General features: G+C 44.4%; 1 protein-coding gene across 2 annotated transcripts in view; it reads left to right on the forward strand.

Annotated features, from left to right (window-relative positions):
* The first annotated feature begins 2,443 nt into the window (after window positions 1–2,443).
* Window positions 2,444–25,096, forward strand: part of SAMD5 (sterile alpha motif domain containing 5) — a 68,050-nt gene continuing 45,397 nt past the window's right edge. Inside the window, exon 1 of one of the 2 annotated variants that reach the window (XM_070796326.1) lies at window positions 2,444–4,967. In XM_070796326.1, the coding sequence (XP_070652427.1) occupies window positions 4,503–4,967 (465 nt within the window). In that variant the 5' untranslated portion in view covers window positions 2,444–4,502. The remainder of the gene's footprint in view (window positions 4,968–25,096) is intronic. The other variant, XM_070796325.1, reaches the window with a different exon arrangement.

Raw genomic sequence — 25,096 nt, forward strand, 5'->3', positions numbered from 1 at the left:
GCATCATAAATGTTTTGGACATTTTCTTAAAAAGAAATTCTAATAAAGCAATACCACTTGAGAATACTTGTAAAATTATAGGTACTTGACAATGTGTGTTGAGTAAATTAATTTGGTGTTCTAAGGCTGTGCCTAGAAGCATAATAGCCACTTGTATTTTTTAAAGTACATTTTTGTCTGGATGTAGAATAGTTTAATTACAAATTTTGGCTAATGTAATGATTCATGGAATTTGAATAATTAATTAAAGATAGAAGAAAATATCACCTTCGTAATCTTAATTCATGAACCCACATACAAAAAAACAAAAAACTATGGGTTTATTCTCTGCATATTTAGAATGCTGAAATCTCTCCAGTTCCAATTAATGAAAAAAAAACTCTTCTCTTTTTGCTTCAGTGCCTGGCACTGAAGTGCCTACTTAATAAACATTTGATGAGTAAATGAATGATTTTGACAGTAGCCAGGCGCTTACAGCAAAATGAGGTAATGCAGGGCATTGTGAAGAACAGGGGAGGAAACAGATCTGGGTTCCTGTCCTAGATCTGTCAACAACCAGGGGCGTGACCTTAGGTAAGTGACTTGACTTTCAGAGCCTCAACTTCCTTCATGTAAACATGGATGCTTGAGATGACCTTGAAAGGCCTTCTAGCTCCAAAAAACTACAGTTCTAAATCTTTAAAATTGCCTGTTTTACTTTGGATTTTAGCCTTGTGTCTCTCCCTCCCCTTAAACCTAAAAAACTTTTGTATTTGAGATTACACATAGTTGCCTTTGGAACTAAATCTATTTAGAGAGGTTCAATATGCCAAGGCAAGCAGAAGAAAGAGCCTTGAGGGCTCACACATAAAAGGCTTGAGCAAGTGTAGGAAAGGAGAGAGGTTACTAGAAGTATCTGGAAAGTGTTGTTTGGACTAGTGAAGACTCCACATAGCAGGCTTTCTCTAGAGGTAATAGTAAGTTTTATTTATGACTGATTAGCAAGTGATTAATTTAGAAAAGGCTTCCCTTCCAAAGAGAGTACCAGGATGCTTTATTTCCTAATTGGATACTGACTTGCCCATAAATAAAGGGAGAATCACTGCCGCCGGCTGGGGAGACACTTTGACGTAGCAGGTTTGTTCTTATCTCTGCCCTGATTTACTGTATGACCTTGGGCAAGTCATTTATCTTTCCCCAAACCAGTTTCCCTAATTATAAAATGGAAATAAAAACACTGCTGCCCTTCTCTAAGGATTAATGAGCAAGGTGAACATCTCTCAGCTCACAGAGGGGAAAAGGCTGTAGATAAGCAAGCAAAGAACCCCTTGGTAACACTGTTGGATTTTTCATACAACTGGGGAAAGGAAAAAAAAAAAAATCACAGCAGTACAACATGGACCTTTCACTTTCCCACTCTAAAAACAAAATGCATTCCCTTATTACAACCAGTCAGATGTTTTCTGCATGTTCTCTAGAAGCTTCCTGGCTGAACACAAGCACTGAATCAATGCCTCCGGAGTTCTAACCCTCGCTCTCCTGTGAACAGTGGTGACATCTTGGGTGGGAGGAACAGGGATTCTTTTAGCTGCCTCCCTTTCTTCTGTAGGATGTTGTTGTTGTTTGTCACTAAGTCATGTCTTGCTCTTTTGTGACCCTGGTGTACTAGGGCCCACTAGGCTCCTCTGTCCGTGGGATTTTTCCCACAAGAATACTGGAGAGGGTTGCCATTTCCTTCTCCAGAGGCTCTTCCCATCTCAGGGATCGAAGCACTGTCTCCTGGAAGATTCTTTACCACCGAGCAACCAGGGAAGCCCCATACTGTATAATAATACGATATTTGCCGTATATACAGAGAAATGTGTAGGTTCCTGGCATATAGGAAGTTCCAAAGAAATATCTGATATAACTTCTTTTCTCAGCAGCATTATTCAAAGTGCTGGAATATTTGCCTCCTACAAGTCAAAGGTCCTTATGAAACAGTGTCTGGGTACAACGGTGAATCTGATGCAAAAAATAAACATTCATATTTTAAAAGGGGGCCAGGAACTAGTATAAAACCTTGAAGATACTTCTTTCGCTGAACTAAATCAAGTTTGGGGTAACTTATGGCACCCCACTCCAGTACTCTTGCCTGGAAAATCCCATGGACGGAGGAGCCTGGTAGGCTGCAGTCCATGGGGTCGCTAGGAGTCGGACACGACTGAACGACTTTACTTTCATTTTTCACTTTCATGCATTGGAGATGGAAATGGCAACCCACTCCAGTGTTCTTGCCTGGAGAATCCCAGGGACGGGGGAGCCTAGTGGGCTGCCCTCGGGTCGCACAGAGTCGGACACGACTGAAGCGACTTAGCAGCAGCAGCAGAACACCTTAAAATTCAGTCACGCTATCGCTAGGGGGCACTGTGAGTCCGCCTTGGAGCGAGAGAGGAGGTGAGCCGCGAGGGGCGGAAAGGACTTAGTGATTTCAGCGCCGAGGCGCGCAGAAGACTAGCATCCTAACAGAGCCGACGACTCCAGCTCGAGCTCCGGAAGGGATGACCCGGGTGACCCAGAGGGGATGGGGAAGGGCTACTTGCAGCCCCACGGCACTCCGCGCTCGATTTCCCACCTCTCACCAGGTTCCTTCCAGGCAGATCCTTCCTGGCAACTGTTCTTAATCTGCTAGTCCCGAGGCTTGGGAACCCGGGTCATCCTCTTCCCTCCGCCCCCAAATATAGGGAATATTTTGGGTGCAGTTAGGTGCGTTAGTTTCCCGCCTCAAAGGGCAAAAGCTATTTGATTGTTTAAGGGGTCTACATCCCCAAAGGGGTTACACTCTTCTGATTTAGGTAAAGCGGACCTTCTCCCCGCCCTAAAGACCAAATGTGCAGATCTGGAAACGACACTGAAATCATCGTGGTCCACCTCCAGGGTCGGGGCTAGTGGCTGGAACGTCCCCACGGAGACTCCAGGAGAAAAGTCCAGTTCAGGTCCTGAAATGGCTCAGGTGCGTAGCTGAATCGCCCATCCCCGAAAAGAGAGGAGACAGTGACCTTGCCCACCGAGTACTTAGACCCAAATTTCCCGAGCCCAAGAAGAGGTCAAGACACTCAAGGAAACTCGGGCGAGGTACTCGGGCTGTTCAACCTACTTCTCGGGTCCCCACCCCAGGGGCCTGTTCAGGTATTGAGCGCGAAAGAGACAAGTCGGTAGATTTCGTTCTTCCCAAGAGAGAAAGTGTGGCGGGCGGAGGTCCGCGTGTCTCCCCTAACGCGAGCTGGGTGGTGGTGTATCGAGGTCCACGCGATCCCGGGGCGGGAGGCGTGCGCTCTGCTGCCCAGGCTCCGGGACTGAACACCTCGAAGTGCCGTCCCTGGAGGACAGAGCCACTCGGGGAGGTCGGGCAGGATGCTGGGTGGTGGCGGTGGGAACGGAAGGAAAGCGTAGTGGACACGAGGGTGAGAGGACCCGGTGGGGGACTGCAAGGGATGCGCCAGCGGAGGGAAAGCACAACCCAACCCAAACTTTCGCGGACCCCGGGGTCTAGGAAGCGCGAGCCAGGCAGAACCACCAGCCTCTCCCACCGCCCGGTGCGCCCAGCTGTAGCGAGGAGGGGCCGAGCGCAGCGCGGGCTGGAAACGGGCGGTCCCCGCGTCGCGCCCACTCGCCGAGCCAACGCGCCGCTGCTCCCGGCGCTGAGCGGCGGTCCACCTGAGAAGCCGGACCGCGGGGCTCCGGCCTGCGCGCGGGCTCGGACGAAAGGGGAAATCCAACACGGATCGGGAAACCAGAGTGGAAACTTGACCTCACAGCCTCGCCCCGCCGGGGGAAGTGCCCTTGGGCGGCCGGCGAGCGCGCAGGCTGGAGTCAGGCTCGGGAAGTGAGCGCAGAGATTTTCACGGGCTAGAGAAAACGGATTAAAAAGACACGTAAAAAGCCATCCAAGGCGGCCGCTGGAGCCCGGCAGTTTGGAAGACCACCCCCTTTCCCGCTAGGAGGACAACCGTGACTCGCACTCGCCGAGACCAGGCGCTCCTGGGCGGCCTCGGGTCTGCGTGGAGGAGGTGTCTCTCCAACGCCGGGAGCATATTCAGACGCCCACGGCAGCGGCCAGGGATTGAGATGCGGCGCGCAGCCGGGGGACCGTCCCGGCTGAGGAAGGTCCGGGGCGGAGCCGGGCACCGCTGACCTCGCGCGGGTCCGAGGGGTGTGCCCGGGCCCCGCCCGCCTCCGCCCCCTCGCGCGCCCGCCGTGCGCTCCTCCCCGCGGCGGCTGTGGCGGCGAATCCAGGGGCTGCGCGGAGCTGCTCGCCCAGCCGCCAGTGCCTGCAAGCTCCGGGTTGCTTGGGGAATTCACTTGGCTGCTTCGCCGCTACTCCCTCCTCAGGCTTCTGATGGCTTTCTGTCTCCGGCCCTGTCCCTCTCTTTAAAAGGAAAACTTTACCGAGATTTCGTTTTCCCCTTTGGAGGAAGAGGATTAAAAGTTCTCAGAACTGGTGCCGCTCGGGCGCTGTTTGCCGGCGGGGTTCCGGTGCCACCATGTGCACCAACATAGTTTACGAGTGGCTGAAAGCGCTCCAGCTCCCGCAGTACGCCGAGTCCTTCGTGGATAACGGCTACGATGACCTGGAGGTGTGCAAGCAGATCGGGGACCCGGACCTGGACGCCATCGGGGTGCTGGCGCCCGCGCACCGCCGCCGCATCCTGGAGGCCGTGCGCCGGCTGCGCGAGCAGGACGCCGCCGCCGCCGGCCTCTATTTCACGCTGGAGCCGCAGCCGCCGCCCGCGCCACCCGGGCCGTCCCCGCTCGCCGTCCCCACCCGCCGCCTGGGGGAGTCGTGCGGCGGCCCGAGCCAGGGCCCCCGCGGGGACCCCCGCGGCCAGACGACCGCCCCTCGCGGCAGGGAGCTGGTGAGCTACCCGAAACTGAAGCTGAAGATCATGATCCGGGATAAGCTCGTCCGCGACGGCATCCACCTGAGCAAGCCCCCGTACTCCCGCAAGGTAAGGAGGCGCCGCCCGGACAGCGCGGGGCGCGCGGCTTAGGGACCCGCCCAGCCGCTCGGCTCCGGCTTGGGGCAGCCCATTCCGGGAGACGACGCGAGACGAGGATGCTTCGGGCGATTGGGATCCTTTTCTGTGTTCTTTCTGTCTTCGCTCTTTTATTCCCTCCTCCCTGGTGTTAAGACAGGACCTCTCACCCAGGTGTTAATAATTCTCCACTAGGACCAAGTCCCCCGCGTAGTCTCGGTCAGCAACTGGACGCCCGGTGCTCCCCCAGTGGGGCCCCGGGCAGTTCTTGATAGCCTCCGTGTATTTTTGGGTCTAGGGGTACCAGAAGAATGGTTAAACCCCACATGGTTCTCGACCTTTCTTTTTTCTCGTTCTTTTCCTTGCCTTTTCTAGAAGCTGCCAAGGGAAACTGGCCAACTCTTTTCATCAAAGAGTGAGAATTGATGCCCTGTTGCTCTCAATTCCATTCAGTCGCATCCCAGCACCGCTGCACATTTGGAACGCGAATGACTGGCCTGAACAGTGTAGGGGAAAAGTTAACAGAAAACCAAGTCGGCCCACTTGGAATAAGTTCCTTCGACTTAGGTAGAGGGAGGTAGTGGGTGCTCAGGGCGTTGGAGGTCCCAGGGCCACTGAAGGTGCGCTGCTGAGTTCTGTGCTGGGTCACCAGTTTGGTTGATTATTAATTCAGGTGAGATGAAGCAGGTGCTACGGACTTCTCAGTGGGTTCGAATGTGGGAAAGGAGGGCACAACCCAAGGAAGTGAGATTTTTCGTCACCAGTGAGGAATTCCCTAGGGAAGGAGCCTGGAAAGAAGCAGGGAAGTTGTGGCAGCCGCTGTGTGAGGAAGGCTGAACTGTGGATTTGAGCGTTTAATGATTATTTCTTTCGAGAACTCGGCCTCCAGCTGAGACTGTTCAGCTTAGGCTTCTGCAGCCATCCAGGTAGAGGGGTCCTAACTTGAAAGGAGGAAGTAGACAGTACATGGAATCCTCAAGCCTGCCTGGGGTTACTGTAGGAAAAGGAGCGCCTCAACGAGAAAGTCAGGACAGAGAGAGGCTCAGGGGGAAATGATGGTGGTGCTGCTCTTGCTGGCCAGGAGTGAACACCGCCTGCAAACAGGGCCAGGCGGATAATCCACACGTTGTGTGCTTGTCTGGGGCGCTTGCATTGCTTTATAGTCTGAAGACCATAACGTCTGGATTCAAGGAAGTTCCAAAGAAAACTGTAAAAAGTAGACAGAGGAGTTCAGGCCACTCAGACTTCTGTGATAACAGCCCAGGAAGTGAGGTGGGCTTGGGCTGTGAGAGTGTGAGCACCTGGGCACATGGTGAGAGCACAGGTCAAGTCCTGGCCAGAAAGGGATGCCAAGAACAAGTTCATGTCACTTGGTATTGCTTATGCTTCAGGAGGAGAGCTGGGTGCTGGGCTGGGAGGACAGAGGAGAGGATGGGCTGTAGGCAAGGTTGATGTGCAGGAAGTAACACATTTTGATTCTGATGCTTAAAAAGACAGACTAGATATCAAACAGAATCTAAAAAGAATCAGTGGAGGAGGATTCTAAGCTCATGAGTGCCCGGCCATCGGCTTTGGACTGTGCATTCCTGCCTAAATCAGTGTATGATATGGGTAAGAGCAATTTAATGAAGAAAATTTCAGCTTACATTGTAGTACGATTTACTTTTCATGTAAATAATAATTTTGGTCAACTTCTATATGTAAATCCCATAACAATAATGTTCGATAATAAAAATGTACCCTTTTTCACTTTCTATGCCTATGTAATTCTCTTTCTCAAACTGAAGAATAAAATGAGGCCAGAATGTTTTTGAACCACTTCCACTGATGCTCCCAACTGGGGACCAGAAAAATGTGGCTGACAAATTTAATTGTAAAAATATTCTGTTACTTTATATATTTTTTGCAAGAAAAACATACACTAAATTATAAATAATTATACTTAGAAACCAAAATATAATTAGTATAGTCCAAACTGAGCATGCACGTGTATAGTGCCAGATTATGTTGGTCATTCTGAATTTGTTGCTTATGTGTCCATTATCTCTTTCAGTTTTGGATTTTAGTTTATTTAAGATGTTTTTGGATGCAGCTTGTTTCTTTACAGACAGGTTTAGGACTCCTCTTTAAAATGTGATCCAATTTTTAATTTCCTCAGATTCCTTGGCTCTGTTATGATCAGAAAATATAATGTTTATTATGTGCATTTGGAATTCTGCTTATTAGAGAGGCCTCACCTCTTCTTTATAGTCTCTGCATGGCTGATCCTTGTAATTTTTTTGTACTGTGGTGAGATTATTAGATGGTTTGAAAGCAGATTTTACCAAGGGTGATCAAGGCAGGAAGAGTGAGCCCTTACAGAAGAAAGTAAGTTGCAGAGTTTCCCCAAGAATTACTTGAAAGGACTGTAGGATTGTAGTATTTGCCTCAATAACAGATAATATTACCAGGAACTCTGCCACACTGCTATGTTCATTACATCTTATCAACAGTTGTTAATTTCCTCTTTTAGGTCAGTTAAAGTGTAAGAAAAGTAAGTTTCTCTTTGTTTTCCAAAGGCAGTATAGCTTTGGAAAAAGCGCTGCTTAAAATCTAAAAACATTGAATGACTCCCTCCTTTGCCCTGTCCTTAGCTTCTCTGACTGTGGTGATTTTCTACCTTCATGAAATGAGGACATGTTTTCACAAAGTAAGTATTAGGTAAAGCTTGTACAAGAAAAAAAGGAAGTGAAGTTGCTCAGTCATGTCTGACTCTTTGCGACCGCATGGACTGTAGCCTACCAGGGTCCTCTGTCCGTGGGATTCTCCAGGCAAGAATACTGGAGTGGATTGCCATTTCCTTCTTCAGGGGATCTTCCCAACCCAGGGATCAAACCCAGGTCTCCCTCATTGCGGGCAGATGCTTTACCATCTGAGCCACCAGGGAAGCTCCTTCTCAATACCAAGCTTCTCTCTCTGGAGGCTCTGCCAGGCTCCAGGTTACTGAGATAAGCAGAATGCACCAGCCCTGCCCTCAAGGAACTTGGGATCTGGTGGGGAAGACAGAATAGAATGAACAACAATGATAAGGTATGCTGATTGCTTTCATGGGAGGCACATGAGCCATGGACAGGTGCCTCCAATCTAGTCTCGGGAGGTGGGGTCATGACAGGCTCTCTAGAACCTGTCTTTAGTCTGAGAACTGAAGGATGCAGGGGTTAGCCTGAAGGAGAGGAGCGACCTAAAGAGAACAAATGTTCTAGGCAGAGAGAATGGTGTGCTCAAGGGCCAGAAGGCGAGGGATGGCACCATCTAGCAGGGCAGAGGGGATGTAGAGGGATTCAGTCTGGCTGGAGCACAGAGTGCTTGGAGGAAGTGGTAGGAGGTGGAGACAGGCGGGGGCTGGTCCTGAATGGACTTGGACTGTATCTCAAGAGGGGAGCTATTGATGGATCCTGACCAGAGATGGAGTAAATGATTAGGATGAGGTTGCAGTGTCAGGAGACACGTGCTGCAGCCTGGACTGCTTGGCGACAGCGGGAGGTGCCATGGAGGTAAGTGAGCCAGGATTGGATGACTATTTGAATGACAAGGGTGAGAGAGGAGGGAGGTTGAAATGACAGGTAGAGAGTTCCAGTCTAGGGTTGTGAAGCCCTCTCCTGAGTAGGGAACCCAGGAGAAAAGCAAGTTTAGAAACAAAGATGTTGCCTTCGGGTTTAAACACACTGAGTGTCCAATGCCGGAGGCATATTTGTACATATTTATCTAGTTAACAGTTAGAAACATGGCTATGGAGCAGAGAAAAGATGCTGGGGCAAAAGATACAGATTTGGGAGTTGTCCCCATGTTGAAGCAACAAATATGAGTAAGCTGTAGAGGGAGAAGAGAGAAGGGACCCAGACAGAACCCTGGGGAAAACCAGGATTTGAGAGATGGGCGGAGGATGAAGAACCTTGGAGGGAGGTGAAAGGGTGAGTCTTCGGAAGCAGTGTTGCTTCAAGGAGGAGGGACTGGTCAGGAGGTCAGAGTGCGACCAAGCAGGATAAGAAATAAGTGTATCCATGGGAAGTAGCAGCCATGCCAGCGGAGACCTCTGAAATAGCAGGTTAAAGTGATGGACAGAGAGGAAGTAAAAATGGGGAGCACAAACTTTTTCTTTTTAAAGACTTAATTTTTTTAAAGAGCAGTTTTATTTTTTTTAAGATTTTAAAATAAGATTCTTTTATGTGGACCATTTTTAAAGTCTTTATTGAACTGGTTGCAATATTGATTCTGTTTTATGCTTTGGTTTTTTGGCCATGAGGCGTGTGGGATCTCAGCTCTCCGATCAGGGATAAAACTCATATGCCCTGAATTAGAAGGTGAAATCTTAACCACTGGACCATCCTGAAAGTCTCTAAAAGCACAGTTTTAAGGTCACAGCAAAACTGAGAGAATGGTACAGAGATTTCCTATCTACCCCGGCCCCTACCCAAGCATGGTTGCCTGTCTTATCTGCATCCCCCACCAGAAGTGGTACATTTGTTATGATTGATAAACTTACATCAGTATATTGTAATCATCTAAAGTTCAGATTTTACATTAGGGTTCACTATTGATGGTATGTATTCTGTGACTTTGGACAAATGTATACTGAATGACACATAGCCATCATTATGGTATCAAGCAGGGTATATTCACTGCCCTAAAAATCCTTTGTGTTCTGCCCATTCATCCCTCTCTTTTCCAACACCTGGGGACAAATGATTTTTTTTTTTTTTTTTTTGCTATTTCCATAGTTTTGCCTTTTCCAGAACATCACATAGTTAAGAGTTCTGTAGCCATTTCAGATTGGTTTCTTTCACTTATTAGCGATAGGCATTTATGATTCCTCTGGGTCTTTTCATGGCTTGATAGCTCATTTCTTTTTAGTGCTGAGTCATATTCCATTGTCTGGATGTACTGCAGACAACTTTTTAACGAAGTCAGACTGAGAAGATAGAACTGAAGCTACATCTGGAGGAAGAAGGGGGAATTTGGGTCAAGCGAGGAGTTTTGTGAATTTGTATTTTTTTCAAGAATGAGAGAAGCTATAGCGTGTCCGAGTGTTGGTGGGAGAATGTCAGGGAGAGGGAGCCTGTGAAGATAATGGGAGAAGGGAGATGACCCAAGAGATCAAGGAAGTGGAGGGAATTGTGTCCAGAGAACTGGAAGGAAAGGGGGTGGAGACGCTTTCTCTGTGACAGAGGGGTAGAGAGGAGGATGGATGAGCAGACTGGGAACTTTGTTGGGGTGACATTGAAGAGTCTTCCTTTCTCTCTCTGCCCACATGATACCAGTGAGGGGATAGATGGAGAGATTAGAGATTTTTGGCGAACATTGTGTTAATAGATAAATATTAGGTATTTTGAATCTGGTGTTTATGCTGCTGCTTCTGCTTAGTTGCTTCAGTTGTGTCCAACTCTTTGTGACCCCATGGACTATATATAGCCTGCTAGGCTCCTCTGAAAACTGGAGTGGGTTGCCATGCCCTCCTCTAGGGGATCTACCCGACCCAGGGATGGAACCTGGTCTCCTGCATTGCAGGCAGATTCTTTACTACTGAGGCATGAGGGAAGCACCTTTGCCTAAATAGAAATATTGTAGAACAATGCTAAAAGGATTTATATAAGTAAACATGAATAGAAACCACACTCACTATTCATATATTTGTGCTGCAGGTTATAAGCTATGTATGATGTTGTGTTATGTAAGTTTGGCCATGCTTGTGCATGGGGGTTATGGTAGATGTGGATGGTTCAGTTCAGTTCAGTTGCTCAGTCGTGTCTGACATTTTGTGACCCCATGGACTGCAGCATGCCAGGCTTCCCTTTCAATCAACAACTCCTGGAGCTTGCTCAAACTCATGTCCATCATATTGGTGATGCCATCCAACCATCTCATCCTTTGTTGTCCCCTTCTCCTCCTGCTTTCAATCTTTCCCAGCATGAGAGTCTTTTCCGTGAGTCAGTTCTTCACATTACATGGCCAAAGTATTGGAGCTTCAGCTTCAGCTTCAGCATCAGTCCTTCCAATGAATATTCAGGACTGATTTCCTTTAGGATGGACTGGTTGGATCTCCAAGAGACTCTCAAGAGTCTTCAACAACACAGTTCAAAAGCATCAATTCTTCGGCACTCAGCTTTCTTTACAGTCCAACTCTCACATCCATACATGACTACTCGAATAACCATAGCTTTGACTAGATGAACTTTTGTCGACAAAGTAATGTCTCTGCTTTTTAATATGCTGTCTAGGTTGGTCATAGCTTTTCTTTCAAGGAGCAAGCGTCTTTTAATTTAATGGCTGCAGTCACCATCTGCAGTGATTTTGGAGCCCAAGAAAATAGTCTTTCACTGTTTCCATTGTCTCCCCATCTACTTGCCATGAAGATGTGGATGGTAGGGAACTGTAAAGGTATCCTGTTTTCTAGCAGACTTGGGAAAGCGGAAGGGGGCTCTAGGGTAGATTGTGGATGAAGCAGGTATATAGATTTCACTGGAAAATACCTCCTAGGCACACGCTACCAACTAGAGCTGTTTCAGTTAGTATAACCTTACTTAATAATACTATAGGAGTGTTAAACTTCATTCACACCACAGACTTTCATGGTAATAGGGTTATTCATAGGTGTCTGGGAGAGATGGCTTGGGATGAAGGTGTTTGGAGGTAGCATGAGGGCTCCTGTGTCTGGCACCAGGGTGAAGGATATAGAAGAAATATTTAGAAAGAGGTTGGCACAGATAGGCTTGTGTCCTTTGGAGTTGTGCCTTGGGTCCTGGCAGAAGCTGAAATGACAATAAATATCCCTTCTCCCAGGAATTTCTGCCTTTATGAAGTTACTTTGGACAGCCTGGACGTTGGCAAATTTCAGCTTTTTCAAATCAAATCAATATCATCAAGTATCCTCAATCTGGGCAAGATATGATCTTTCTAGGTTTTTTTGTTTGTTTGGTCTTATTCCCTGAAAAGAATACTGTGGATAAAAAAGAGAGAGAGGAGATGAGCTTGGGTGCTGGCAGGGCTGCCCGTTTCATCATGCTCCTCATAGTTTAGTTTCTATGGAGTTTCAGCATCCCTGGACCCTCAGCCATCCATCCATCCACGCATCCATCAATCCATCCGCCCGCCGTACTTGATGAACATTGAACAAATGCCATGTGCCAAGCCCTTGGCTTTATTGTAGAGAACTAGACAGATATCCTTCTGCTTACTCTTTAATGGACCTTGATGTTGAGGGTCCAGCCCATTGCTGAATGGATGCACCATGTAAAAGTTGAATATTACTTCCAAAAGTTAGCAAGGATTGGAGAATTTTATGCTTGTCTTCATTTCAGATGTTAAAAAACAAGATCAACTGTGGTTGAGACTCCAGTCAGGTAATGAAGTTTAAAATCAAAATGTTTTTCTTCATTAAGTAGTATCAAAGAAGAACTAGGACTTAAAGTGCTATTCTTGCAAGTCATTTGAAAAGAAGATATTGGCAGCAGGGCCAGGACCAAGATAATGCAGGTAGGGTGCCAAGGTGCAAAATTGAAGAAAGGGATCACCCTCGGGGTTGTGCCAGCCTGGGCAGTCTGCCATTAACAAAATCAATCCCTTACCAAAAAATAGCGGATATTTGTGGGGATTGCAGGGAGCCTTCAAGTCGAATGCTGGGCAGTCACCTACCCTTCAGATACTCAGAACCTGCCTTCAACAGCAGGGTGCTGAGAGCCTAGTTAGAGAGCTGAGCTCCCAAACTAAGAGGACATAGTTTCTATGGTGATGACAGCCCATTCAGGTTATCCAGGTGAGAGAAGCATGTGGGTTCCTGTTACTCCTCTGTTGACATGATGGTCTAGTGGTTAAGAGCACAGGCTCAGAAGCAGACTGCAGAGTTCATGTCCCACCTCTGCCCCATGCAAGGTTATCTTTGGCTCCTCTCTCTGCTGTGTGCTTAGTCACCCAGTCGTGTCTGACTCTTTGTGACCTTATGGACTGACCTGCCAGGCTCCTCTGTCCATGGGATTCTCCAGGCAAGAATACTGGAGTAGGTTTCCATGCCCTCCTCCTGGGGATCTTCCCAATACAGGAATCCAACCTGAGTCTCTTACGTCTCCTGCATTAGCAGGTAGATTCTTTAGTGTCTGAGCCACCAAGAAAGCCCAAGAATACTGGAGTGGGTAACCTGTCCCTTCTCCAGGGGATCTTCCTGACCCAAGAATCGGACCAGTGTCTCCTGCATTGCAGGCGGATTCTTTACCAGCTGAGCAAACTGGGAAGCCCCTCTCTAAAAAATAGTAATACTCGTGACTCTTAAGGTGATTGGTCCTTGTACAGGTGGCACTAATGGCAAAGAATTGCCTGTCAATGCAGGAAATTTAAGAGTTATGGATTCGAACCCTGGGTCAGGATGATCCACTGGAGGAGGAAATGGCAACCCACTCCAGTATTCTTGCTGGGATAATCACATGGACAGAGGGTCCTGGTGGGCTGTAGTCCTTAAAGTGATTAGATGAGCTAATACCCTTGAAGTCATTAGAACAAAATTTCTATCCATTTCTTAGGACTGTGATCATAAACTCCCACAAACTGGAGGTGTGAAAAAATAGGAATTTATTCTCTGCCGGTTCTGGAGGCTAGATGTTCAAAACTAAGGTTCGGTAGAGTCTTGTTCCAAGATCCTAAAGGTCTGCACCGATTTACCTTTGGAGGTTTCCCCAAAGCACCTCCAAACAGCGCATCTCTCCCTGCCACTGAGAGGACAGGCACTGCCAACCTGCTGGAGCATGTGCCCAGATGTCCAAGCTGTCTGCATGGCAGCCTGGACCTGGTGCCTAGCCTTCCCCTGCTCTCAAAGTGCAAGTGTCAGTCGCTCAGTTGTATTTGACTCTCTACGACCCCATGGACTATAGCCGACCAGGCTCCTCTGTCCATGGAATTTCCCAGGCAAGAATACTGGAGTGAGTAGCCGTTCCCTTCTCCAGGGGATCTTCCCGACCAAGGATTGAACTTGGTCTCCTGCATTGCAGGCAGATTCTTTACCGTTTGAGCTACCAGGGAATCCCTTGGTCTGGGCCCCACTCAAACTAATGGATTTGGAGGGGTCTTTTGGTAAAAGGGCTGAAGCAGCACATCCAGAAGGGACATAGGTTTTCTCCAGAATCCAAAGGGGCACTGTGCCCCTTCTTTGATTGTCAGAGTGGCCAGATGCAACAGCTCATCCTTACTTTAGATAGGATATCTCAGTATAACCCACACCACTGGACCCCTGACAGTTGCACTGAGATAGAAAGCCCCTGAATTTTTGTTAGATTTCCCACTTTCTGACATGCAGAAGTCTTACCAGTACATCTAGAGTAGTTGGTACATCTTGCCCACTAGGTTCAAGCAGCGTGATGTCATGAGTATAGTGGTCCAGTGTGTCATTTTTCAGAAAGGAAAGGCATTTGGAAGAACATTGCCCATGGTGAGGGCAGGTATATCCAGGACTGTGATAGTTGTCACTTTTCAAGGTCGTAGTCTGTGTAGAGCTAGAAACAGCATCGAATCCTTGGCTTATGAAAGTTAAGTGAAAGTGAAAGTCAAGTCGCTCAGTCGTGTCCGACTCTTTGCGACCCCGTGGACTGTGGCCCACCAGGCTTCTCCATCCATGGGATTCTCCAGGCAAGAATGCTGGAGTGGGTTGCCGTTTCCTTCTCCAGGGGATCTTCCCAACCCAGGGATTGAACTGAGGTCTCCCACACTGCAGGCAGACGCTTTAACCTCTGAACCACCAGGGAGGCCATCCTTGGCTTATAGCTAAGGCTTCTTATAGCTAAGGCTTATTATTGCTACTGCCAGCATGTGAGCTAAAGGTTTATAACAGTTATTTTCTAAGGTTTATGAAAAGTGCTATTTGCGATCAAACTGCTGATTTGGGCTTGAGGAGGTTTGGGTGGAGTAGGAAGAGAATCCTTGTTTTCAGTCAATATGAAAGTATTAAGGACAAGGAATTGTGGATCATGCCAAAAGGCATTAAGTATACAATCTGTCTTACATAGAGACTAAGTGATATCTAATAGTTTAAACAGATTTCATTACCGCTTCTAATCGAAATAAATGGTCTGATGAGCCCTTAAAACCTTCCTATTATGTTTCCATAAAGTTATAAATACCAGCAAAATAAGATCTACCACATTTGGAACATGCTCAAAAGACAAGGAAAACAGTTCGTGTGTATTCTTTACCAAAATCCTAATGAACAGCTATTCCAATTTTAAGGTATTTTTCTTAGAGCATAACTTTATAATGAGACTAGAGATGAGCCTGTTGATTTGACACCTGTATTTTTTTAGCATTCTACCTCTATTTGACAAGATTATTTTAAGTACAAGTCAGAAAATAATGTACAGTATTTATTTTCTTGATTTTTTGTTTTAAACAGTTAACAATTAAAATAAGGAATGCATTTCAGTTTTAAAGAATTCAAATTTAGTAAAACCATTTCATCTATGGAATAGAATTTGCACTTAACCAAACTAACATACGACCCGCTTGCAGTTTGTACCAGTTTGTACTGTGTTCCCGTTTTGACTTTTCAACACAAATGAAAACTCTTTAAGTGGTCACATAAGAATAATAGAATTGAACTAATTCAAGTTTTGTTTGTTTTTTAACCAATCATGGTGCTAACATTGTTTATTTTCAGTCTGTTTGACTTATTCATGTAGTACCATGGGAGAGACATGACCACTTTTACCAGCTTATTTTAGAAAAGGACTCTTAGAACCCAGTTTGTGGGTTGGTCCCAGTTATATAACCAGGAGTTCTGTGAATTAACTCCCACGTAGAACACGATGCTTATAAAACGACAGGTAATAAAAGATGCTAGTTTGAAGTGAATGTAATACCATTATCACTTGACAGTAACTGTGACAGCTAGAAGTTAGGCCAACAAAAGATTTTTTCAGGGAGAAATGTTGTATCACTGACATTGTTTAGAGTTTCTTTAGGGCATGCTCATAATTCAGAGTTTCATTTTCTTTTAAGGGCTCGTCTTTGCCTGCCCCTCTCTCTGCCCTGTCCTTGGAAGACATAAAGAAACTTAATCTTTTTAGTTTAATAAAAATTATTTATTTTGTTAAATGGTGCCAGTATATATCTCAAAAGACTGTTGTGTGAATTAAATGGAATAATATTTATAAGGTTACTTTGTAAATTCTAAAAGAACTATACAAATTTAAAGTGTTCTTATTGATAGTGTATAAATCATTGTTTCTAATACAATTTTAAAATATTTCTGATTGAAAAGTGAATACACTGAATTGAGAAAATTTGGAAAATACTAAAGCAGATTGAGAAGAAATTTAAAATGGTCTGTACAATTTCTAACCCTCATAGTGTATTTCTTTAAAAATTACCCATGAATTAGAATTTCTGTCTTATACACATGCACAAATCTGGTATTGGATAAGAAGACGGGTAAGGCTATTCTTGTGTTAGCAAATATCATTTGATGATTTTAATACTAAGACATATTCCATCTTAGTTTAACACCATAATTAATTCAGTCATTTTCTTATTGGGTTGAAGCCTTACCCATGTTATTATTGATTATTTAATTTCTTTATTATTTGAAAATGTCATGTTTGAGAAGTAGTATTTCATCATTCTTTGAATGATATTTCTTAGATTACCAATCAACATAGTTTTATATTTGTAGCTTTTATATTTATAATTGCTACTGCTAAGTCGCTTCAGTCGTGTCCGACTCTGTGTGACCCCATAGACGGCAGCCCACCAGGCTCCCCTGTCCCTGGGATTCTCCAGGCAAGAACACTGGAGTGGGTTGCCATTTCCTTCTCCAATGCATGAAAGTGAAAAGTTAAAGGGAAGTTGCTCAGATCTCGAAGTTGCTTCATGATCCCATGGACTGCAGCCTACCAGGCTCCCCCATCAATGGGATTTTCCACGCAAGAGTACTGGAGTGGGATGCCATTGCCTGCTCCGATATTTATAATTACGTAGTGCTTTTAATGGTGTTTGCCTATTTTTTTTTTTGTTGGTCTTACACTATTTCCGGTTGCTTTGCGAGAATTCTTTCTATATTAAGGAAAATAATAATTGTTGCATAAAGGTTTCAGAGGTTTTTCAGAGTGTTGGTTTAGCTTAGAATTTTATGATTTATTTTTGGATGTCCAAAATTTTTAAACTCTTATGTATTCTACCTTATCAATAATTTTAGTTGTTTCTTTGAGACTGAAGGAATATAGAGGATACAGACTTAGAATTGAACTTAAAATCTTTTTTTTTTTTTTACCATTTACTTGGACAAATTATTTAATCTTTCTAAAACTGAGTTGCTCCATCTATAAAATGGGTGCACTATCACCCACTTGTTAAAGAGTGTTGAATACAGAGACAGTATATGAGAAACACCTCAGAGAGTAACTGACGGATAGTAATTCCTCGAAACGTCTGGGTAATGTTTGTGGTATAATACAAAACCGTATGATTATGAGGTTATTCTTAATATGAAGACTTATCTTAAATTATTAGTTTATGTCCTTGTGATTCTGTTGAGGCTAGTTGTTCTTTTCCTAATTTCAAAAAGCTTTTATACTATCAATAACATATATACTTTATTTGTCTGGTATAACAGTTGAAAATATTTTGCCCAATTTACCGTTTGCTTTTTATGGTTTTCTCTTTTTTTAATGAAGAAATATAATCAATCTCTATTTTCATGATTACTTTTATCCTTATAATATTTTATGATATTATCCTTATAATATTTGTGATTATTTTATCCTTAAATTCCTTCTCTATTAAAAAAAATCAGTTAATATTTACCTATATCTCCAATTAATTTTTTTGGTTTCAGATTTACACCAAGCTCTCTAATTCATCTGAAATTTATTTAGGGACATGATATAAGATAAAGTTCTAATGTTATATGTAATCTGATATAGACAAAATTTTGTCACCTACTTTCACAGGAATTATAGCTTTTATTTGTCTGTTCTGGTCTTATTGCATTGGCTAGAGTTTATATGGCAGTGCTAAATAATAATGGTAAGTAGATGTTTTTGTCTTATTCCAAATTTTAATGGACGTGCTACAAGGATTTTGTTAGTATTCTGCCATTGGCTCTCAGCTTAGGGTATCCTTCATGATGTTGAAGAGCATCTTGGTTTTAGTAACTTTGTAGGCATTTTTTATTAGGAATGGACATTTGATTCTAGTAAATGTCTTTTTTTGCAACTTAAAAATAGTTGAGAGTCTTTTTCTTCTTGGGCCTGCTGCTTGATGTATTGCATGAACAGATTTCCTGACATGAAACCATCCTTAAGTGATGTCTTTTGAAGCAACCTGGGTGTGAGGGTAGGAATTTTGTGATCTCACGCCCAGATTATTGTCACATTCTTTTATACTACGTATCTTTCCTTTCACGATGATGTTTGACATTTACCTTCAGTTTGGTAAGCGCTGCGACAGTTGTTGTCATGATATTATTACAGTTGACTTCTGCCAGTAGCTTTTGGAGGTTGTCATCTCTGTCTAGACAAGCAGGAGAGGCAGTGACAGCGGGGAGATGGGGGGACCAGCGCCACACTCTTCTTACTCAAAAGGCAGTTGACACGGAGTTGTGAGTAATGATTTAGTTTTCTGGTTTGTGGAGACATTTTGTCTTTGAACCAGAGGGCAGAGACTCTGAGGGGGGTGAGGGGTTAACTTGAATCTTTATTGATTTTACCGTTTTCACAGCCAAAATGGGCTCCCCCCCTCACCACCATGTGCAGCTCAGGAAATTGCTCCCAGATTCTAGAATTACATTCTTCTCCTCCTACTCTTCCACTTCCCCCACATACCTTGTATTCCCTGATCAATTAGTCTTCGCCCTTTCTGCCCCCACCCCACCCCACCCCTTTTAGTGGAAAATACAGATGGGGCTGCTTGTCAGATGCCATGTTAAATAGAAAACCCTTATAAAAGAAATGGAAGTGGCATTCATTTTAATGTGAATGTTTGGCTTTGTATAGAAACAACAGTCTACTTATAATAAAGATAAAACTGGAGAACTCTGTAAGAAATATTATTGGAGCAAGTCCTTGATTGACAAACATTTGTGGAAAGGTCAAATAGAATGACTTTCATTTAAAAAGGCCATTGAAGCGAATATTAAAGATGGGATACAAGAATGGTATGTTTCTAGATGAAACAGCTACCTCAGTTGCTGTATTCTGCTTAGTTTGTAGAAATGGATGCACCCAACGCTTCCCAAGCTGGCCATCAATCATGCAGTAAAGATATAGGCACTTTAAAGTAGCCATGCACCAGAGAAGGCAATGGCACCCCACTCCCGTGCTCTTGCCTGGAGAGTCCCATGGACGGAGGAGCCTGGTAGGCTGCAGTCCAATGGGGTCGCTAAGAGTCGGACACGACTGACTGACTTCACTTTCACTTTTCACTTTTGTGCATTGGAGAATGACATGGCAACCCACTCCAGTGTTCTTGCCTGGAGAATCCCAGGGACGGGGGAGCCTGGAGGGCTGCCATCTATGGGGTCGCACAGAGTCGGACACGACTGAGGCGACTTAGCATTAGTATAGCAAGGTAGTCATGTATCAATGCAAAATGAAATACTGCTGGATTAGGATGCTGTTCTTGGGAAACTCTTGATTGACAAAAGTAGTACTGCTTTAAGTATTAGGCATATTTTCATGGCCAGAAAGTAATAAAGTGGTAGATGGTCTTTATGAAGGGGAAATATTTTACATTAAAAAAGTTGAGTAATTTTTGTGCGTGTGTGTGTTTAGCTGCTCAGTTGTATCTGACTCTTTGCAACCCTATGGACTGTAGCCCACCAGGCTCCACTGTCCTTGTGATTTCCCAGGCAAGAATACGGGAGTGGGTTACTATGCCCTCCTCCAGGGAATTTGCCCAACCTAGGGATTGAATCTGTGTTTCCTGTGTCTCATGCATTGGCAGATGGATTCTTTACTGCTGAGCCACCTGGGAAGTCCCTGAGTAATTCTTAGGACTTGCTAACTACAGGATCCAGTTAAGATGAAAAGTTCAGTTCAGTTCAGTTCAGTCGCTCAGTCGTGTCCAACTCTTTGTGACCCCCATGAATCACAGCACGCCAGGCCTCCCTGTCCATCACCAACTCCTGGAGTTCACTCAAACCCACATCCATCGAGTCAGTGATGTCATCCAGCCATCTCATCCTCTGTCGTCCCCTTCTCCTCCTGCCCCCAATCCCTCCCAGCATCAGAGTCTTTTCCAATGAGTCAGCTCTTCACAGGAGGTGGTCAAAGTACTGGAGCTTCAGCATTAGCATCATTCCCTCCAAAGAACACCCAGGGCTGATCTCCTTTAGAATGGACTGGTTGGATTTCCTTACAGTCCAAGGGACTCTCAGGAGTCTTCTCCAACACCACAGTTCAAAAGCATCAATTCTTCGGCGCTCAGCCTTCTTCATAGTCCAACTCTCACATCCATATGTGACCACTGGAAAAACCATAGCCTTGACTAGACGGACCTTTGTTGGCAAAGTAATGTCTCTGCTTTTGAATATGCTATCTAGGTTGGTCATAACTTGTCTTCCAAGGAGTAAGCATCTTTTAATTTCATGGCTGCAGTCACCATCTGCAGTGATTTTGGAGCCCCAAAAAATAAAGTCTGACACTGTTTCCACTGTTTCCCCATCTATTTCCCATGAAGTGATGGGACCAGATGCCATGATCTTCGTTTTCTGAATGTTGAGCTTTAAGCCAACTTTTTCACTCTCCTCTTTCACTTTCATCAAGAGGCTTTTGAGTTCCTCTTCACTTTCTGCCATAAGGGTGGTGTCATCTGCATATCTGAGGTGATTGATATTTCTCCTGGCAATCTTGATTCCAGCTTGTGCTTCTTCCAGCCCAGTATTTCTCATGATGTACTCTGCATATAAATTAAATAAGCAGGGTGACAATATACAGCCTTGACATACTCCTTTTCCTATTTGGAACCAGTCTGTTGTTCTATGTCCAGTTCTAACTGTTGCATCCTGACCTGCATATAGGTTTCTCAAGAGGCAGGTCAGGTGGTCTGGTATTCCCATCTCTTTCAGAATTTTCCACAGTTGATTGTCATCCACACAGTCAAAGGCTTTGGCATAGTCAATAAAGCAGAAATAGATGTTTTTCTGGAACTCTCTTGCTTTTTCCATGATCCAGCAGATGTTGGCAATTTGATCTCTGGTTCCTCTCCTTTTCTAAAACCAGCTTGAACATCTGGAAGTTCACGGTTCACTTATTGCTGAAGCCTGGCTTAGAGAATTTTGAGCATTACTTTACTAGCGTGTGAGATGAGTGCAATTGTGCGGTAGTTTGAGCATTCTTTGGCATTGCCTTTCTTTGGGATTGGAATGAAAACTGACCTTTTCCAGTCCTGTGGCCACTGCTGAGTTTTCCAAATTGGCTGGCATATTGAGTGCAGCACTTTCACAGCATCATCTTTCAGGATTTGAAATAGCTCACCTGGAATTCCATCACCTCCACTAGCTTTGTTTGTAGTGATGCTTTCTGAGGTGCACTTGACTTCACATTCCAGGATGTCTGGCTCTAGGTGAGTGATCATACCATCGTGATTATCTCGATCGTGAAGATCTTTTTTGTACAGTTCTTCTGTGTATTCTTGCCACCTCTTCTTAATATCTTCTGCTTCTGTTAGGTCCATACCATTTCTGTCCTTTATCGAGCCCATCTTTGCATGAAATGTTCCCTTGGTATCTCTAATTTTCTTGAAGAGATCTCTAGTCTTCCCCATTCTGTTGTTTTCCTCTATTTCTGGCTCTACCTAAATGTGAAAGAAAAAAAAAGAATTCGATGAGTTGTTAATTGCATCCAAAGCCAGTGCTCTAGTCACCGTCATTTGTAAAGCATCTAAAGAAAAGATGGGATTAGTTCCTGTCTGGGGTCCCACAAACCCCCTGTATCTCCGGCTTGCTTAGGCTTGCGCAGTAGAAGAAGAATTCAGGATATGCATATTACATCCATTATAGATTAGATTGGAGCCAGGGGGTATGCAAAGTAATTTATTCTTTTGAGACCGACTTCATTATAGAGAGGTGGTGGAGAGTTGGAGTTAGGTTGGTGACATTAACTTTGAGTTTTATTGCCATGTCATTTTAAATCAGAGTTTTTACTGCCACTTCTTGGCAGAGCAGTTTGGGCCATGTTTTTATCTCTGTTAATATGGTTCCTTATATTGATATACTCACCTTGAAAATAGTGGTGAATTGAATCTTCTAATCGTTTATTAAAACATTGTGACAGTGACACGCTTGACCTGCTGAGTCATATTAGTCCTGCTGTCTGACAGGAAGCATGATCTTCTTTATCACCCCCAAGATTGCTGTTTTGGGATGCACATGCTGAATTATGTTACAAGTGATTTGCAGGAAAAGTAGGAGAGGTGTGCTTTTGGAGGCAGCAAACTTAAAAAGCAGGAGCTTCCTAGAGCAGCGAGCTAACCCTGTAATATGACCACTTCAGTGTGCTTCGATTCACTCATTGTGAGATTTAGACGTATTCTTGGTTCAAGGGCTTTCCAGGTGGCTCAAGTGTAAAGAATCTACCTTCCAAGGCAGAGGACACAGACAAGAGAGGTGGGTTTGATCCCTGGGACAGGAAGATCCCCTGGAGGAGGAAATTGCAACCCACTCCAATATTCTTGCCTGGAAAATCCCATGGACAGAGAAGCCTGTGAGCTACAGTCCATATAGGGTTGCAAAAAGGAGTCAGATACGACTAGCGACTGAATACATATACATTCTTGATTTAACCTTATATGAATTAATTATGGATATGTCTGATTTTCCTCTTCAATCAGGAGGGGACTTCTTGACTGAACTACCTCCTTCATGCAGGATAATAATCGTGGTAACAGTCTATATTATTTGAGTGCTTTATCACAGTATTTCATTTTGTCCTCATCACAGGTCTCTGAGAGCAACGTTATTTGTGCTATCCGTTTTATAGGTGAGGAAGATGAGGACTAGTTGTGGGGAAGGCAGTGGATATGTCCTAGAGATTTTCACTTTATTTTTAAAATTTAATAGCATGCTAATCAGTGTAAATTCCACAGGCTCATGATAGAATGAATCCATATTTTATGTTTGATAAGACAAAGAGAATGCCTTCATTCTTCCAACATGCATTACAGATACTGATTGGCAAAAGGAGACTGGAAAGAGACTCATATAGAAATTGAATCACATCAGTTTGGTAACACAAGACCCTGTTAATCTTGTGTTAATCTTCATCAGTGTTAATCCACTGATGAAGCAATTAGTCATCATTAACTGTGAATGTTACTGTGAACATATTCTGCACAGCAAATACTAGTTCTTTTTGGTTCTGATTTTCAAGAGTTTTTACTGTATTTTTAATAAAAATTTTTTATTTGGCTGTGCCAGATCTTAGTTGTTGCTTGCAACTGAGCTCTTTAATCTTGGTTGTGGCACATGGGATCTTTAGTTGTGGCATGTGGGATTTAGTTCCCTAATCAGGGATCAAACCTGGGCCCCCTGCATTGGGAGCACAGAGTCTCAACTAGGGAAGTCCCAGTTTTTACTGTATTACTGTCTTTGCTATATATATAACTTGTGATTTTAGTTTCTTTTTTTTCTTAATTATGTTTGGCTGTGCTGGGCCTTCGTTGCTTCACCAGCTTTCTCTAGTTGTGGTGAGTGGGGGCTACTCTTCTTTGTGGTGCTTGGGCATCTCATTGCAGTGGCTTCTGTTGTTGTGGGACTTACCAAGTGGTGCAGAGGTAAAGAATCTGCCTGCCAGTGCAGGAGATGCAAGAGGCTTGGGTTCAGTCTCTGGGTTGGGAAGATGCCCTGGAGAAGGAAATAGGAACCCACTCTAGTATTCTTGCCTGGATAATCCCATAGACAAAGGTGCCTGTCCTTGGGGTCGCAAAGAGTTGGGCACGACTGAGCATGCTCCCCCTCTTGTGGAGGCTGTAGGGCACGTGGCTCTGTAGTTTTGGCCTAAGTTGCTTGGTGGCATGTGGCATCTTCTCTGATCAGGGACCCAACCCATGTCTCCCATGCTGACAGGCAGATTCTTTAACCACTGAGCTACCAGGGAAGCCCAATTTTAGTTTAAGATAAGTTCTTAAGATCCAGGGCTTTTCTTCATTTAGAAAAAGTGTAGAATAGCATGGGAAGCGGACGTTTAATCAAGTGATTCTCTTCTTTCTTGGAATACTTCTTCTGAGTTGCTTTTGGAGCCTCCAAGACAGGTTTTGAACATCTGTAATATGGTTGGATGGCATCACCGACTTGATGGACGAGAGTCTCAGTGAACTCCGGGAGCTGGTGATGGACAGGGAGACCTGGCGTGCTGGGATTCATGGGGTTGCAAAGAGTTGGACACGACTGAGCGACTGAACTGAACTGAACTGAATGGCATTTTGGTGTTTGAGGTGGGGTTCTGAAACAATTGCAAGTCATTTTAGTAAACAAGTTAGTTAGTGTGTGCTCAGTCACACAGTCATGTCAGACTCTTTGCAATCCCATACTAGTCTCCTCTGTCTATGGAATTTTCCAGGCAATAACACTGGAGTGGGTTCCCATTTAGTTAGTGGGTAGTCCTATTTTAGTTCCAAATCCCAAACAAATGGATGCTTGGGGCTAGTGCACTGGGACGACCCAGAGGGATGGTATGGGGAGGGAAGAGGGAGGAGGGTTCAGGATGGGGAACACATGTATACCTGTGGCAGATTCATTTTGATATTTGGCAAAACCAATACAATATTGTAAAGTTTAAAAATAAAATAAAATTAAAAAAAATAAAATAAAAAGTAAAACAAACAAACAAAAAATGTGACTGTATCGAGACAGAGCTGATTTTCTTAGAAATGTGCATTCTAGGGAGAAATGATTTATTAATATTTTTATCATGTACATAGCGCTACTGTTGTAATAAGCATTGTCTCCCAACAAGTTACTTTTTAAAAGATTTTTATTTTTAAATTTAAAAAATTTAATTTATTGGAGTATGTTTGATTTACAATGTGTTAGTTTCAGATGTTGGAGAAGGCAATGGCACCCCACTCCAGTACTCTTGCCTGGAAAGTCCCATGGA

The sequence above is a fragment of the Bos indicus genome, chromosome 9 (genome assembly GCF_029378745.1).
Source record: "Bos indicus isolate NIAB-ARS_2022 breed Sahiwal x Tharparkar chromosome 9, NIAB-ARS_B.indTharparkar_mat_pri_1.0, whole genome shotgun sequence".
Lineage (NCBI taxonomy): Eukaryota > Metazoa > Chordata > Mammalia > Artiodactyla > Bovidae > Bos > Bos indicus.